General features: G+C 38.0%; 1 protein-coding gene across 1 annotated transcript in view; it reads left to right on the top strand.

Annotated features, from left to right (window-relative positions):
* LOC140246537 (uncharacterized) overlaps positions 1-15,707 on the top strand; it is a 102,805-nt gene that overhangs the window by 32,753 nt on the left and 54,345 nt on the right. The window contains exons 9-15 of the mRNA XM_072325880.1: positions 321-435; positions 994-1,125; positions 1,763-1,860; positions 7,212-7,374; positions 8,172-8,300; positions 9,176-9,351; positions 9,979-10,121. Coding sequence (XP_072181981.1) covers positions 321-435; positions 994-1,125; positions 1,763-1,860; positions 7,212-7,374; positions 8,172-8,300; positions 9,176-9,351; positions 9,979-10,121 — 956 coding nt within the window. The remainder of the gene's footprint in view (positions 1-320; positions 436-993; positions 1,126-1,762; positions 1,861-7,211; positions 7,375-8,171; positions 8,301-9,175; positions 9,352-9,978; positions 10,122-15,707) is intronic.

Raw genomic sequence — 15,707 nt, forward strand, 5'->3', positions numbered from 1 at the left:
AGACAAATAGAAGAAAAAAATCGTTAAAAATATATGGAATGTCTCTAGATATTCGTTTCACCGCAAAAGTGATGTTAAGGCAATCATAAATCTACACAAATCAACGTGCATTTGGATTTCAGGGCCCCTTTAACACCCCACAGCGTGTATTTGTCGAATCTTATATCAATTTCACTATAATCAGTATAGAAACGTAGGTTTCCTCTGTAATATTCAATTCAAAACGATTTCCGTGAATTATTGAACAACTAATTGAAAATAACGCTCTTTGTTGAATTACCAAGTTGGTGTCCTTTCTCTCCGATATCCCCCCTGCTAAGGTGAGCCTTATCTTCAGCATGCCTCGGACGAACACCATCCGGGCCGCGGCCCACTGCGACCTCATGGTTCTCGATAGAGCAGACCTCCAGAATGTGCTCCATCACTATCCCGAAGGTAAGGTCAAAGTTCACAATGACGTTGTTTTGTTTTCTTCGTTTCCTTTTTTTTTTTTTTGTAACAGAACACAGACAGAGGTTAAAGGTCACAAATCCTGGTCCATGTTCAAGTTTTGTTTCATTGTCATCAATAGAGACGCACAAATTGACACGCTGGTAGTTCGTGTGAAAGTTGATACCTATTTTATATTAACATGATACTTTCATGTTGAAGTTTAAGTTTAAAAATCGGTCAAACAGCAACCGCAATTGCCGATATGTTAAAGATTGTCAGTTACGATTTTAATCATAAAAATGGCAGACACGAGAATTCATTGTAGTGTCTTGATTTTGTCATTGAATACCAATAAAATGAAATGAATTGACAGTTTTCGTTGGGTATGGTATATGAAAAAAAAATGAATTTATATTGTTGACTTTGCATAATATATGAACCCTTATATTTTTCATTTCTTTCTTTTTTATCTCCGTATCTTTAACCTAATCTGTGTCGCATCTTTATTTCATTTTTTTTTATATTTTTTGGTTCTTTTCCTTTCGCTTTGGTCCCACATAGTCGCCAAGAAGCTGCAACAGATAGCGGAACAGCGCTGCGACGCCGCCGGCCTCCTGGAGGAGCGGGTACGGGCTGGCGAGGGTATTATCCCCGCCTCTAAGAGCTTATCACGACACGCCACTCACCAAAGCAGTAAGTCTTTGAAGTGCCAAGCACAAAATGAATAAAAGAGAAGGGATGGAAAAAGAAATAGAAAAGAAAGATTAAAAAAAAATTACGAGGCTTCTGTTTCAAAATTCCTGCCCGCCAATACATCCGTGGACATGAGGTTTGATTACTATTTGTATCTTTATAGTCCAGAGTCTCAAATTTTTAATTTGTTTAAATATTGCTTTAATGATAATATTATTACAATCATCACTTCTAAGATTTTAGCGTAAATAACAGCGGACAATTCATTTTTATGAAATAAAAGTTAATTTAATCAGAAGTTGGTAGATTTATAAGCATCGTTCCAAATATAGGGTAAAATAGTGACCTCATGATTTTATTGTTACCATTTCACTGAAAATGAAAATAATTTGAAATTGACACAATAATGTAAGAGGAGATTGAGCTCCCCAATAAGACACCAGTAACTCAATATCGAGCTAATTGTTGGAAGTACGGTAAGCCTTGATGCTGGTAATGCTATTACAAGTTGTGGCATCAGTAGTGCCAGAACGCACTGGAGAAAAATCTCACACATTTATTACCGGGTTGGTAGCATTACTTCAAAACAAGTCGCGGAGCATTTCTTTGTACCCCGTGATGCTCTACCATCCCACAGGACACGACTCGGGCTACCCGCTCAACTCCTTCGAGGCCTTTGACATGGAGGAGATGGAATCGGAATGGGTATCCGTGCACCGTGGTTCTGTTGTCATGGTAAGTGCCACGCCCATCCAACCACCACACCCTATTCTAGTCTAGGCGACGTGGGGGGAGGGGGGCTTGTGGAATTCTGTATTGCTGAAGAAGATTATTAGACACACTTTTACACTCGATGATATTTAATGTGTCCCAGGCACCATTTCATAAAACGTTACTATGGTAGCAACTCGTGCTGGAATGACAATTGTCATGGTAACGACGAGAATCCAGTTTCCTGATTAGCTGTTGCTACGGGATGTTGCCATTCTAGCAAGACTGGCCATCCTAACACCTTTTATGAAATGGAGCCCTGGTGGTTCGTCTTGAGCCTAGGCAAGCCTTTCTTCGAACATGTCCTCATAAGACGAAATAGAAGTATCGTCACCCTTTAATCTGAATTGAACTAAAATATTACGCCATTCAAAAGTAATCACCAGTACTGAATGTAAACAAAATGGAAGAAGTTTATCTTCAAGAAGCCCAAGAAGGGGAAGAAAGAGAAAAAAATGAAGAAGCAGGAGATAAAGGAGGAGTAAAAGAATGAGAAGTAGAAGTAAAATGAGAAAAAATAGAAGGAATAATATTAGAAGATAGAGGAAACAAAAAAGAAGAAGAAGAAGAGGAACTAGAAGTAGAAAATGAGGAACAAGGGTGATCAGAAATGGGTCTGAAAAAAAAAGAAAAGGTGGATGGATAGGTGGATAAGGTAATATTTGGAGAGGAAATCGAAGAAAATCAAAAGTGAAAGAAATAGTGAGGACAAAGGGTGAAGAAAATATGGAGAAGGTAGGAAAGATAGAAGGTAAGGGAAAAGAGGAGGATGAGACAGATCGTGTTAATATCAAAACTCTATCCCCACGTAATTAACGTGTGAAGTACAATCTGTAGCACATATAAAAAAGAAAATATTTAAGCTGACATTTGACATGGTTTGTAAGGATACTATGATAATAGAACACCCGGTTAACACACAAAGCAAAATGTTTGACATGAAGACATGTAATTCTTTGAAAACTAGTTTTTGAAAGTGGTAGCTAGGGTGTTACTAACAAGCTCTATTAGATGTGCGTGTCAGTCTCAATATAGACTGCCTAAATTGACATGTTTAAATGAAAGTCAAACGTAAATGTTAAAAGTCATTGGCTCTGTTTTATTTTTCAGGAAATGTTCAGTGCTAGTAGTATCCGATATAGTCAGTTTGTCGTTTACAGCGTAGACACGAAGTTGAAAGGGACAACATTGATCTGTCGTGTCTGCAATACTAAATGTCACTATTTCTGCGGCTTTATTGATTTCAATATTCCATGTTCTCTATAGTAAGTTATGCTGAGCTATGTTTATGTGCCATTTGTTTAGTAAATTCTTGCTCTTTTAGGGACGTCTCTACGTTTAGTCTTTAGCTACAGAATTTTAAATATATAGTTCATTAGCGATACATGCTGAAATTACCTGTCAAGTATGATCGGAGATACGCCAGTGTAAAGATTAGAATACCATGAAAGGTTCTAATTATATTACGAGGAAGAAACATTTTGCTCCATTTGTTGCTAATTTTCATAACGCCAGTTCTGCAAATTTGATATGCCCTCTTTATAACATCGAACAAGCGAGGTCTATTAACTCTGCATGGTTTTGAAAAATTCTGCATGCCAACTAACACGCTTGTCTAACATTACATGCCATTGATACCATTCTTACATTTCTAAACATCATTAGAACCCGTGACTGATGATATCTGTGCTGTGCGAGAAATACGTACTGTTCATTTTCTTACCCGTAGAGAGAGAAGTGGTATATACACTGCCAAAGCTAACGGGCTGCTTGGACAGTCTCTACCGACTATTACGTCAGTCAGTCAGTCAGCCAGCCAATGAAATGCATCATCACGAGCCACGCCCTCTTCGGTCAGCCAATTAGAAAGACGTTCCGTGTTCAAACCCGCCAAAAAAAAAAAAAAAAAAAAAACGTTTCTTTTTCTTTGCGCGTAGCAGAATGCCTCTTAAATTCATAAATATTATAGTCATGTAGGAGTACATTACATTGCACGGCTACTCCTTTAAAATAATGGAAAATGTTTAGAATATGTATGAACGTGTGGTTTTTTTTTAGCTGTAATTCTCTAACAAATCATGCATGGCTTCAACATGGAAGATAACATTTACTAACAACACGAACATATCTGCCTGCTCACTTTCCTTATTCACGTCAAAACAAAACAAAAAGAAAAAAAAAAAGAAAAATGAAACGTACATGTAGATACACGGTGCTGTATAGTTAGGGTACATTCGTTCGTAGGAAAGCACATAAAATAAGTCCAGATTCTAACATTGTCGTCAGTTGGTAACCGATGCATCACTTTGAATAGTTAGTGTGCTTAACCTGAACGGAGAGTTTAACTCCATCGTGTAGAAGTTGTGCGATATTGCTCTACTGTGTTCAAAGGTAATCTAACACTGGTTCGAGAAAGTGACTAAAATTAAACCACCGTTGAGTTTCAAAAGTCATGATGAGGTGATCTGATGCCTGGTTGTAGAACCTTAGTCTGATCTTAAAACAACAATAACAACAACAACAAGATGAAATCAAAGCATGAACTAATTTACTACAATCACATGCGATGTAATATAAGTCATTTGAGCAATAAATTTTGATTTTTTTTTTCTTCTCAAGATTGTGAGAATCTGTTAAATTCTCAAAAACACGTAACTTCATAATGTCTTCATGTTAATTTCGTAGATTTTGATTCGAGCTCCCCCCCCCCCCCCCAAAAAAAAAAGTGCGCTTGAATAGATGCAAAATTGAAATGGTGAGGCTGGTTTTAAGCGCTAGAAATCCTATCGACTACTTTTTGGTTGTGCGCATCACAAACTTACAGGGGCAAATTTCAATATTAGTTAATGCCTTTAAAGACCGGTGTTTTTATTAGATGCATATTTCAAAAAGCTACAGCGGATGCATAGGAGAGCACGAGAAAGATTTACCTAAAAAAGAAAAAAATAAATGGGTGTAAACGGTTAACTTACAAAATTACATGCAACATAAACACTCGAATATCAACACGCATGAAATCGGTAACATGTAATCACATCCGAATATGTATGGCTGTATTTCTTTCTTTTTTTTCATGGCTATTGCTCACACACTGAATTTTGTTGTTTATTACGTCGATGAAGGACAATTTGTTGATCAGTTGCAATAAAGAGATTAAAAAAAAAAAAACATGCATTAAAGAGCATTTTTCTTCAATTTGAGAGTGCACTAAAGATGAACACGGAGGGCGCCCTTTATTTCCAAAATATTGATATTTCCATAGCTTATTTCTCAGCAAAAAACCTCACAGCAAAGTCGGGGAACAAGAACGAATGTCATGGACTTAGTCCTTTTCTTATTAATCAGTGCTTCAGTTCCCACATAACTGTGTGTATTGGTCATAGTTATCGTCTTTTATTCAGCCGCAAGAACTTTTCAGCGTTCTCAGGTGAGGGGCCTCACGCCATTGTTTGAGATTAAATGTTTTTGATGTTCTTTTTAACCTGGTCCTTCATTTCTTCGTTATTACGTTGCCATAATCAGCACAGTCCAGCCCGGATGACACCGTCGGTAAGACAGACCGCTCCAGGATTGCTAAGATCCATCCTATTTTTTCTCTAGATCTATGCTTTCTGTGGTAGTCGCTTTCCAGTCGTACATAGAGTGTCAAATTCTTTGTCATTTTCTGTCGCACCTGCACTTTACAAACCGCATCATACGTGTCAAAATGTGTGCAACGTTTTCTACTCTTTTCGCTTCTTGTCTTTTCCTGTGCTGGCCTGTAGTTTAGAAACCGTGTCACAAAGTTTTCAGTTGCACTTGCCTCTTTCGCCTGAATAATCACTCTCTATTTCGACCAAGAAAGATGACATACACTTGTTATTCACAGTGCATGGTAGGAAAACTGTATTAACCCTTCCGGCACTCGCTATCACCTTTCTAGTTGTCAGGCCTTTAGATCTATGCAACCACACCGCCTTCGATCTTAACTCTGTTGAAATTTGCTTGAGTCTGTGAGCACAAGGAAAGTACAGTCAGAATTTGTGTTTGGTGCAATGTTTGATTGCTTGCTTCTGCTTGTGTTTGTATGACCCGGGTGGTGTTTCACCAAGTCCTTCGTGAGGTTACGAACGACTTTAAGAACGATTGGAACACGTTCTGATGTGCTATACTTATCAGAATTTCAATATTAAATTTAGCACAAGAACTGATCACTAGTCGTTCTCAAAGTCGTTCTTAGCCTAAGAACAATTTGGAGAAACACCACCACGGTCTTATTCTGGTCCTTTTCGTATTTTTCCGTCATTTTCATTGACACAAATCTTACAGCCAGTGGCAATATTAGTTTGCAAGAAAATTTCTGCAGAGTGCATTTTTTTTTAAAAGACACCTAGTAAGGTTATCTGTAAGTAAAACAATATTTCTTTGAAATAGTCCACCAGTTTCAAAATGCTCGGATCTAGTACTAGCACGACAATTCTCACCAGTTCATTATTTTATGAAAAATGAATGCAAATATTTGTTTAGTCCATTTAATGGTTTCTTTTTTTTTTCTTCCTGAAGAGCTGTAGCAGGAAGTGAAACAGCGAAGGAAAGAAAGAAGTTTGCCATAATTCTGTTAGTTTCCTGTTGCTGCGGCGTTGCCGCTAAAAAAGGAAAAAAAAAATCAGTCTTTTGCACTTGTGAAATTGATATTGTCTGTGTGTCATATTTGAGCAGATCAATGAATGTGCTTGTTCGTATGGCGCTGCTGTTTTTAAGTATTTTCTAATGTGTGCATGGATCTAACATTCTCCTAAAACACAAATACTCCCTAAACAGTGAATGATGTTGGTTGAAAGTGGGACAGTCGTCGTCTCATTCTGTTTTCAATGACTGACATTGGTAAGCATTACGTTGTTGTCAATAACTATCATGTGGCGAAAAAAGTAAAATGAATAAAAGACCCACATTAAATTCGTGTTTTCCCCATTATTCCATTTATGGCAAAACGTAAATATTTGGTGTGTTTTTTTTTTTTCATAATCGCAACTTGTTGGCTTCTCAACTCACTATTTTCGACGTAATCTTGCTACAAAGTTGTGAATAAACTTAAGCTCTTTTGCTTCATACTTGCTTCATCTATTATCTATAATATAGATATAATATGTCTTCTTACCTACCTATAGTGTATACCTACTTATAATACTGTATCTTTCTTTGTCTAGCCCACAATATGTCTCAAGATTTATGGAATTGCACTCAACTTAACCAGCTAAAAACTTTAATTTCTCCAACTTTTCTCCATTTATCCCCCTCCCCCACCCAATGTTCTCTCGTCTTAATCGGTCTAACAGAGGACAGGGCGCCACCTACGGATCTTGTGGGATGACATTCAGTCGCTGATTACGGATACTGTGGTCCTGCCCAACTCTCGCTTCGCACGTCTGTGGGAGCGGGTGGTATTACTAGTCACTCTCATCATCGCTTTCTTATACCCATACTGCGCCAGCTTTATCGGTATGAACGTTCGCCTGTCGTTTGTTTGTTCGTTGGTTGGTTTGTCTGTGCGTGCGTGCGTGCGTGTGTGTGTGCGTGTGTGTTTGCGTTTGTGTGTATGTGCATTATGCATTTTTTAATGTCTGTGTGTATGCTTGTGCCTATTCTTTGGTTTGTGTATGTATGCGTGTATTTGTTCAATTCTTTTCAATTAACCGAATGCCAATAGCAGTTACTTTAGTGTTGTTACATACGTCTCTGTCTTCTATGCCATGTGCAAAGTGCGTAGAGAATTAATTAATTGTTTAACACTTGTCATGTGCTGTACAAACCATAATTATTCTTGATAACAAAATTAATAAGAAGCGTTGTAAATTACAACTACCGCCATTAGGAGTCACATGGTTCAACTAAAGGTTGGTTCTAAAGATTAGGGGAAGTATTGATTGCTAGTTGACGTATCTGGACAATTACCCACCGAGGGCAATTAATTACCCCAGCTAAATGCTGGTTAGTGATAAGTTAGATTAAAGATTAGGGTTAGGGTGTGAGGGTTAGAGTTTCGGTTAGGGTTAGGATTCAGGATTGGGATAGGGTTAGGGTGAGGGGAAGGGTCCGGGGTAATTGCCCAGGGGGTAATTGCCCTAGACCCTAGTCGACAAAGCTCCTAGTATACCTTAAATGATAATGGTGATGATGATGATAATCGTGATGATGATAATAATAATGGTGATAATAATGATGATAATAATAACGATAATCGTCATCATCATCATCATCATCATTATAAACAAATCTTGTGGTGTCGTGTCCTGCAGCGAACCAGAACAAGAACGACGAAAACGCGAAGGAGAACCTCGTCCTACTCACTCTGATGTACCTCATGGACTTCATCCTCGTCATCGACATCATCGTCCGCCTCCGCACTGCTGTCACCACACCCAACGGTGAGAGCCGACACATTTCAAACCCTCCACCAGTGTGTGAAACTCATGTTTCCTCTCCCTCTCCCCCCCCCTTTCTCTCTTTTTCTCTCTCTCAGTCATAAATCTATTATCCATCTATGTAGCTTCAATGTAGATAGCTGTTCATCTATTTTTCCCCTACCTCTTTGTCATCTTGTCTATCTTAACCTTTCTTTGTATCTGACTTTAGCTCTCATGCTATATCTCTATTATTATTCTACATGTCTTGCTCTCTCTCTCTCTCTCTTTCTCTCTCTCTCTATGCTTGCATCTATCTACAATATATTTACATATATCTGCCTACCTATCTATCTACCTTTGTAGCATAAGTTATCTATACATCTGTTTACCTATCTATCTACTTGTCTATCTATCTAAGTTATCTATACATCTGTTTGTCTATCTATCTATCTACTTATCTATCTATCTATCTATCTATCTATCTATCTTTCTATCTGTCTATCTATATTTTCCATCCCTCTCTCTCCCTATCCATCTGCCTTGCTCTCTTTCTCTTTCTCTGTATATTTTCACCTTTGAGTGTCAGTCTCTTCTGGGACACTGGCAATAGAGGTTTAGAAAGCTTCTGCGTCCAAACATGATTAATGATGCGCAGTGATTGATAGGATGTGATTTGTTCGTTTCCGTTCTTGCCCAGTTATCTCCAGTTCAACCTTTCCTTGTTTGTTTCATCCTTATCATTTTTCTTTCTTTCCTTTTAGAAATATTTCTTTGTTTTGTTCCTGTTTCAATATCTTTATTTCGAGTAACTCTACACTGCCCCTATCACACATTCACCTGACGTGATTTGATTTGAATTAATATTTTGACCCTGATCCGACTGGAATCGGCTGCAGGCACGTTCAAGGACTTCCACTACATCCGGGACCATTACGTGCGCAGCTGGGGCTTCGTGTCGGACGTGCTCGCCATCCTCCCGCTCGATCTCTTCTGCCTGCTTAACGAGGGCGGGCCAGAGCGCACGCACGCACTCTACCTTCTGGCCCTCAACCGACTCATCAAATGCTGGCGGGTAAGACATTCATTATCTGTTGTATGTATTTTTTTTTCACAACGTGCACAATGGAAGACAAACAATCAACTTGTATCAAAGAAACTAGAAATCCATGTCATATCATGCACGTATTGTACGTTGTTCAGTCGCATTACAAACTGTTGGTGTTATACTGTGCTATTTAACACTGAATATAGAACTACCTGAAAAATATTCTGTGCCTGTTTGATATTTCGTCTTGCTTACAGTAAGCTGATTCAATATGAGGCGATCCATCGTGGTTTCTGTTCTGTCTGCCTGTATATTTCTGTTTCTGTATCAAATGCAAAGTTCAAGGGCTTTCACGATTTGTATCAGTCTGACTCGGAATGTTCGTTGACAGAATAATAGATGTGCTGTTACGTTGGGATTCGTTTTCTCTCATAGTCCTGCCAAATTAGTGAAGGTCAATGCAATATGCTCATAGTGTCATAAAATCATACATTTCAATTCACCATGGAATGGTAGGTACTGGCCTACATCAGCATCAAATTATCTTTCTACGGCATTCTATAAATCTGGAGCACTTAAAATAACGACTCTCAAAAGTGATGAAGTTGATATGCATCAATCCGTTTTTTTAATGGATGTGTGAAATGTGTGAAGGTCCCGAACTACTTCAAGAACCTCGAGCAGAATCTCGACGTCAACATCGGCACCATTCGCATCTTCAAGTTCGTCATCTACATCGCCCTTCTATCGCACTGGAGTGCGTGTTTGTGGTACCTGGTAGCGTGTCCCAGCGGCAAGTAAGTTTGGGGGCGAATTCCTCGGTTTGTCCCCCCCCCCTTTTTTTTTTGTGGTAGTGTTCATTCCTGTTCTTTCAGTAGTTATAACCCATAGGAGCTAATAACTGAATATAGCAGTATAACCAATAACAATTCAGTAGCTAAAAACCAGAGGAGCGTTTTTGCTGAGACATCTACGTTAAAAGTTTTTCGTATATCTTTCTGTCTCTGTCTGTCTGCTGTCTTTATCTCCTCTCTACAAAATATATCTCTCGTTATATCTCTTTATGTTATCTCTCTCTTCTCGCCTACTCTCTCTCTCTCTCTCTCTCTTTCTCTCTCTTTCTGTCTTTGCTTTAACTAAAGGGAAGTGCCAGTTGTTTCAACAATATTGCATTTTGTAAAATATCAAAATACACTCCAACATGTCTTTTGTTGCAGCAATTAATGTATCAGATATGAAAACGTCATGTTTTCTTTCGCTTTCGCATGAGTGATTATTTTTATTACTTTCTAGTCTTGTGAGAGAGACATCGTGTATGAGAATAAATTTCCCCCCATCCTTTTTTTTTAATGAATTGTATTTATCTGATTGTTCATGAAATCATGTACATTATCATTTCAAAGTTTCTGGAAAGCTTAGAAAATCGATTGAATATGAAATATTTTTTCATGACTATGACCAGTGTGAAGAATAATCTCGCGTAAAAAAAAGAAAAAAAAAAAGAAGCTACGTTACTTGGAGCGTTGAATCAATGCGCACAAAGTAAATGATTACTCACATTTGAATTTACAAAGCAAATTAGCTTTCGATTATTCTTTCAACAACCGCTCTATGAGTGTTTTTTGTATATGTTACATCCATTGGGCTTCATACAAGCGATAAAAGACGAAGCTATGTTACACTATCTTTAATTATGTTTAAGCAAGGAGTTACTTATTATGTAACACCTTTGAAGAATCAAATTCTGTCAAAATTCATGTCTCGGTGAATAACTCGTTTTATTCCCTTACAGGTTTTACGCAGTTTTTTTTTTTTTCTACAAACATGCGAACCGTATTTTTGTGCATTTGTTGTAGCATCAGAATTTTAGCAATTTAGAGTAGGTGCCATGTCGATAACTTATCTTTCCTTTTTTTGCTTGCCTAGGCAGTTAAGAATTGTCGTACTTTCTTTATAATAACTGTATTATGCACAGTGCAACTGCAAAAGACACAACTTTTTTTATTTTCACTAGTCGAAATAAATTGTACAACTCATCATCTATCGCTTTTATTTCGCCAATAAAACTATTCGGACAAATTTCAACCAAATGTACGGTGGGAAATGTAAGCCTTTTTAACCTTGACACGTGTGAAATTATTCAATCTCTTGCATGATATCAATTTCTATTTGAGTTCTCTTTTTCTCCTGTTAATCTCTCAATTATAACTTCACATCAATACTCGTTAATGGGGTGTCTTTTTTTTATGTTTCCATCGAAGTTATTCATCAAAATTGAGTGTGGATATTAAGACAATACGAAATCGTTTCACCTTCACTTGTAACGAAATAATTCAGAATTTATAATTATTTTCTTATGACTACATGTATACTGTGTGATCCATTTTATCTACGCCAATGTCCTTTTTGAATTGAAGTTTATTCCATTTCGTGTTGTTTTTGGCGTCATTCACATCCCCCACGCCATGTCATTCAATTGCTTTCAGTGTGAATTCGTGGCTCAAGTAACGCTTTGAATGTTACTACATGTGCAAGAGTCATTTCTACATTTCTACTCCATCCCGTCTTGTCTTACCTACTTAGTTCCGCAATTTCTCCTGTTAGATTTCTTTCTCTCTCTCTCTCTCTTTCTTTTTGTCTTTTGTAAATCCCACGCTTTAACTTCGTAAAATTGTTTAGCCTCATTTATGAAGAAGAAGAAGATAAGGCATGGTTCACAAACACATTTATATGTTGTGATCAGCACAACGCTGAAATTTAGATCCCATGTGTATCACTTTGTTTGTACATTTTCACGTTTGACTGACATATCATTTACAATACGTTAAAATCATGGTCCATCTTTCTTCGTAGGTATGAAAATCTGTTGGAAAAAAAAATACATACAGAACGTTGTCAAGAAAACGTGTCCACATTGGGTATTTACGAAGTTTAAAAATCATGTGATGTAACGAAAGTAAATGAATACACATTAATGGAGTCTGGCCACACACACATATACACACACATAAAGAGAGCATAATATTATGCTTTACAAGCCGGGCAGAGAGAGAAAATATTTGGATCTTTTATAAATCAATTGTCTCCATCGATTTATTTCCTACCATGATATTTTTTCTTCATACTTAAAGAAAGAAATTCATCTTTTGACATCTTTCTAGTGTCCATTATTAGCCTACATCACCATTGTAGAGATATGAGAATCATGTCGTTTAGGCAGGTCGAGTTTTCGTTCTTTTGTGTTCAATCACATTTTGTACCCGTAGTTCTTGGCCATTTGGTGTTCCTACGTCTCCATGTTCGCTATCATGTTCCTCATGATCACGTCATTCAAATCGTCATCGCCATCGTCACCGTAGTCGTGGTCATCGTGCGCGCTCTGTTGCAACCCCGAGAACTCATGTGTAGTGTCGTAATGTCGTGAAGAAAGTCGTGCTCTCGGCTTCCGTGTTCTGTGTTTTATGACACCTGTGTATACACGTAGTCATTCTTTCGCTCTCCCATGAACACGTGTTGTTGTTTTCTTTTTCTCTCCTCCATTGGAGTTCTGTAGACTTGTGATACCCGTCCCACAGTGCATTTAATGTTAAACACCAACACCGGAAACGGTGGTCGTACACGTGTTTGCTGTCAGTGCTCCCTTGTTGGCGTTGTGTATATTATGTCTGCTTCAAAAGTGTTGAGTCTCTTGACATCATTCAATGCTTATTGAAAAAATTAAGAACATTTTGAGATCGAAATTCGTTCATGAGTTTATGATTAACAGATTAAGTACTCATGCTACACTTGGACAAGTAAAAAAAAACAACAACAAACAAACAGTTCTTTTGGTGTGAAATTGGATAAAGGGATAGGATTTAATCGCACGTGTGACGTTTTTGTTCAATCAAAAATGACATAAGATGTCTTTTTTCTCACTAAATCGGTGTGATTTTTTTTTCTTCAAAAATACAAATATATCATTTGGAAGGTTTTCCCCTTAAATCACTCATAGAGCAAACTCTGTTTACGGATATCTGGGATAGAATAATTATTCGAATTCATATTTATTTTCACAAGCATTTTGACAAGCAATTTTAAAAGCATATGTAGATTTTTTGTTTTCAAAACGCAGTGATCAATGTTGCAATATTCTGTTTTAAGCGCTCCCTTGTTTCAATCATTTGAATTATTATTACTTGGGAGTTCGTACACGTTAACATTTGGGTTTTTATCTTGATTTTTTTTTGACATTTTCCACCTATTCATCCATTCATTCGCATATCTTATTTCGTTACGTAATTTATCATGCCATCAGCTATCAACATCTTATCTGGAATTTACTTATTTTCTCTCTACAAACGTTATGTTTGTTTTTCATTTCCTAAGTTGGCGTCAAAACCTTATCTGACACAATATTGATCATCTTAAACTTTCAGCAACATGTAGATTATAGTATTCGTCTTTTCAATTTTTCTACAATCTTTGTTTTCAGTTGCTATCTCAACATTTTGTATCGAAACATACAATTATCTCTTTTATCATATATGCACACTTCTTCCCTACATCACTAGTTATTTATGCTCTGGAGTGGTAATTTCGTTTGATTTCATTAGTCAGATTTATAGTACACACGTTTGCTTTCCACCATCGGGTAGACTGAAGCATTTTCGTAGCATTGGACTTTTAGAGTAGATATTATACATGTCTCTGGTAGACTGAGGTTTATCTAGTTACACATTCAGAATCACCGTCATGTATGAAAAGGTGGTAGCCCTTTAATACTGGAGGTCGAAAGCAGAAAGTTTAAAGCCCGCCGCACACTAATCGAATCACGACTACACCACTGACTGACTTTGGATCTGAAATAAACAAGCGTGTTTATTCTCAGGCTATTGCGATTTATTTCGGATCCAAAGTCTGTCAGTTGTATAGTCGTGAGTCGTATAGTGTGCGGCGGCCTTTATTAAAGACTTCCAGTCCTAGAGTTCGCTTGAATGAGAACGTGTGCTGTAAAGCCCGCCCATCGTATTTCAATGATACTCACTGGATGGCGCCCCCAGTGACAGGAAATGCTATTCCTGGCCATATGTCTCCAACTTTCTGTTTCTTTCTAAGGGGCGCCGAGAGGTTACTTTCAACCTTAAACATCCGTATTTTCTGATGCAAAACGTCGTCCAATGACAAAGATGTATAGGAATTGAATTCAGTACCTCAGGAGAGTCCGAGAAATTGGGGCTACCACCCTTCAACGCTCTTGTATTCACCATTCTATGGGATCCAACGGGACCCTCTAGGTGCCATCTAGATGTGCTCTGTTCATGCTGCTACATGAACTAGGTTTTTCCCCCCATTGTTTCCTTATTTCAAACTCTTTATAAAACACACACGCAAAAAAAAGGAAGCTTTCCAATTCACGCCCATACGCCCGCAACCATGCGCTTGCCACCCCTCAAACCCAAACCGGTCACATCCTTCCACCCCCCTCACCACGCTGTGTCTGTATGAGCACATTATCCCCACCCCTACCACCACCACCATCACCACCACCTGTTCTCTAGCCAAGCGGAGTTCGCACCCATCCGCTTACCCCCACTCCCACCCCTTGCGTATAATCAATGTATCGCGTGAATGTATTCACCACAATTAACATCGTACGTAACAAATGTAACATTGTGTGTGTGTTTGAAAATGAAATGAAATCCTGCCATGTTAACCGATTTAATACAACCGTTTCTCCTCGCTTTCTCTCCCAATTGTCTTCTTTACACCGCTTCCCCGACGAACGACTTCTACCAACACCCCTTCCCCACTCCGTCTTTGTGTTACCCCACTAACTAACGAAATGGACACCACACTTCTCTCTGTGCTGCGTGACGAACACTTTTTTCCACCCCTTGGACGTGTCTTATCCTCGTCCTTTACACGCTATGATGAATCTTTCTTGCACTTAACGTGTCTTTTCTACCAAACTTCTGTATCCTTCTCCAACCCCTTCCCTCCTACCCTCCTCCTCCTCCTCCTTCCCCCCTCCGAACTCTTCCTATACCCCACTATTCGGTATCCGACCTATTCCAGCTGCCATGTGGACATGAGCAAATTGGAGGATGCAAATTTTATATTTATCAGTAAAGGATCTTCAAGGTTAGCATCAAAGAATGGTTGATCTTTTCTCTTTGTCTTTCTCGAACACTATATTCATTATTATCTAGTCACTTTTCTTTAATTTTCTTTTCTTTTTTACTCTATTTTAGACGCTTTTTTTTCTTTAGTTCAAGCCATAGCATCTTCAGCTGATTTCAAAAACTCACGCTTGCCTCAATTTGATCGTTGCTAAAATGAAATATCGAACGAAAAAAAAAATGCTTTTCACTTCAAAAAAAAAAAATCATAATACAAAGTAT

Source organism: Diadema setosum, chromosome 3, assembly GCF_964275005.1.
Source record: "Diadema setosum chromosome 3, eeDiaSeto1, whole genome shotgun sequence".
In the NCBI taxonomy this organism is placed as follows: Eukaryota; Metazoa; Echinodermata; class Echinoidea; order Diadematoida; family Diadematidae; genus Diadema; species Diadema setosum.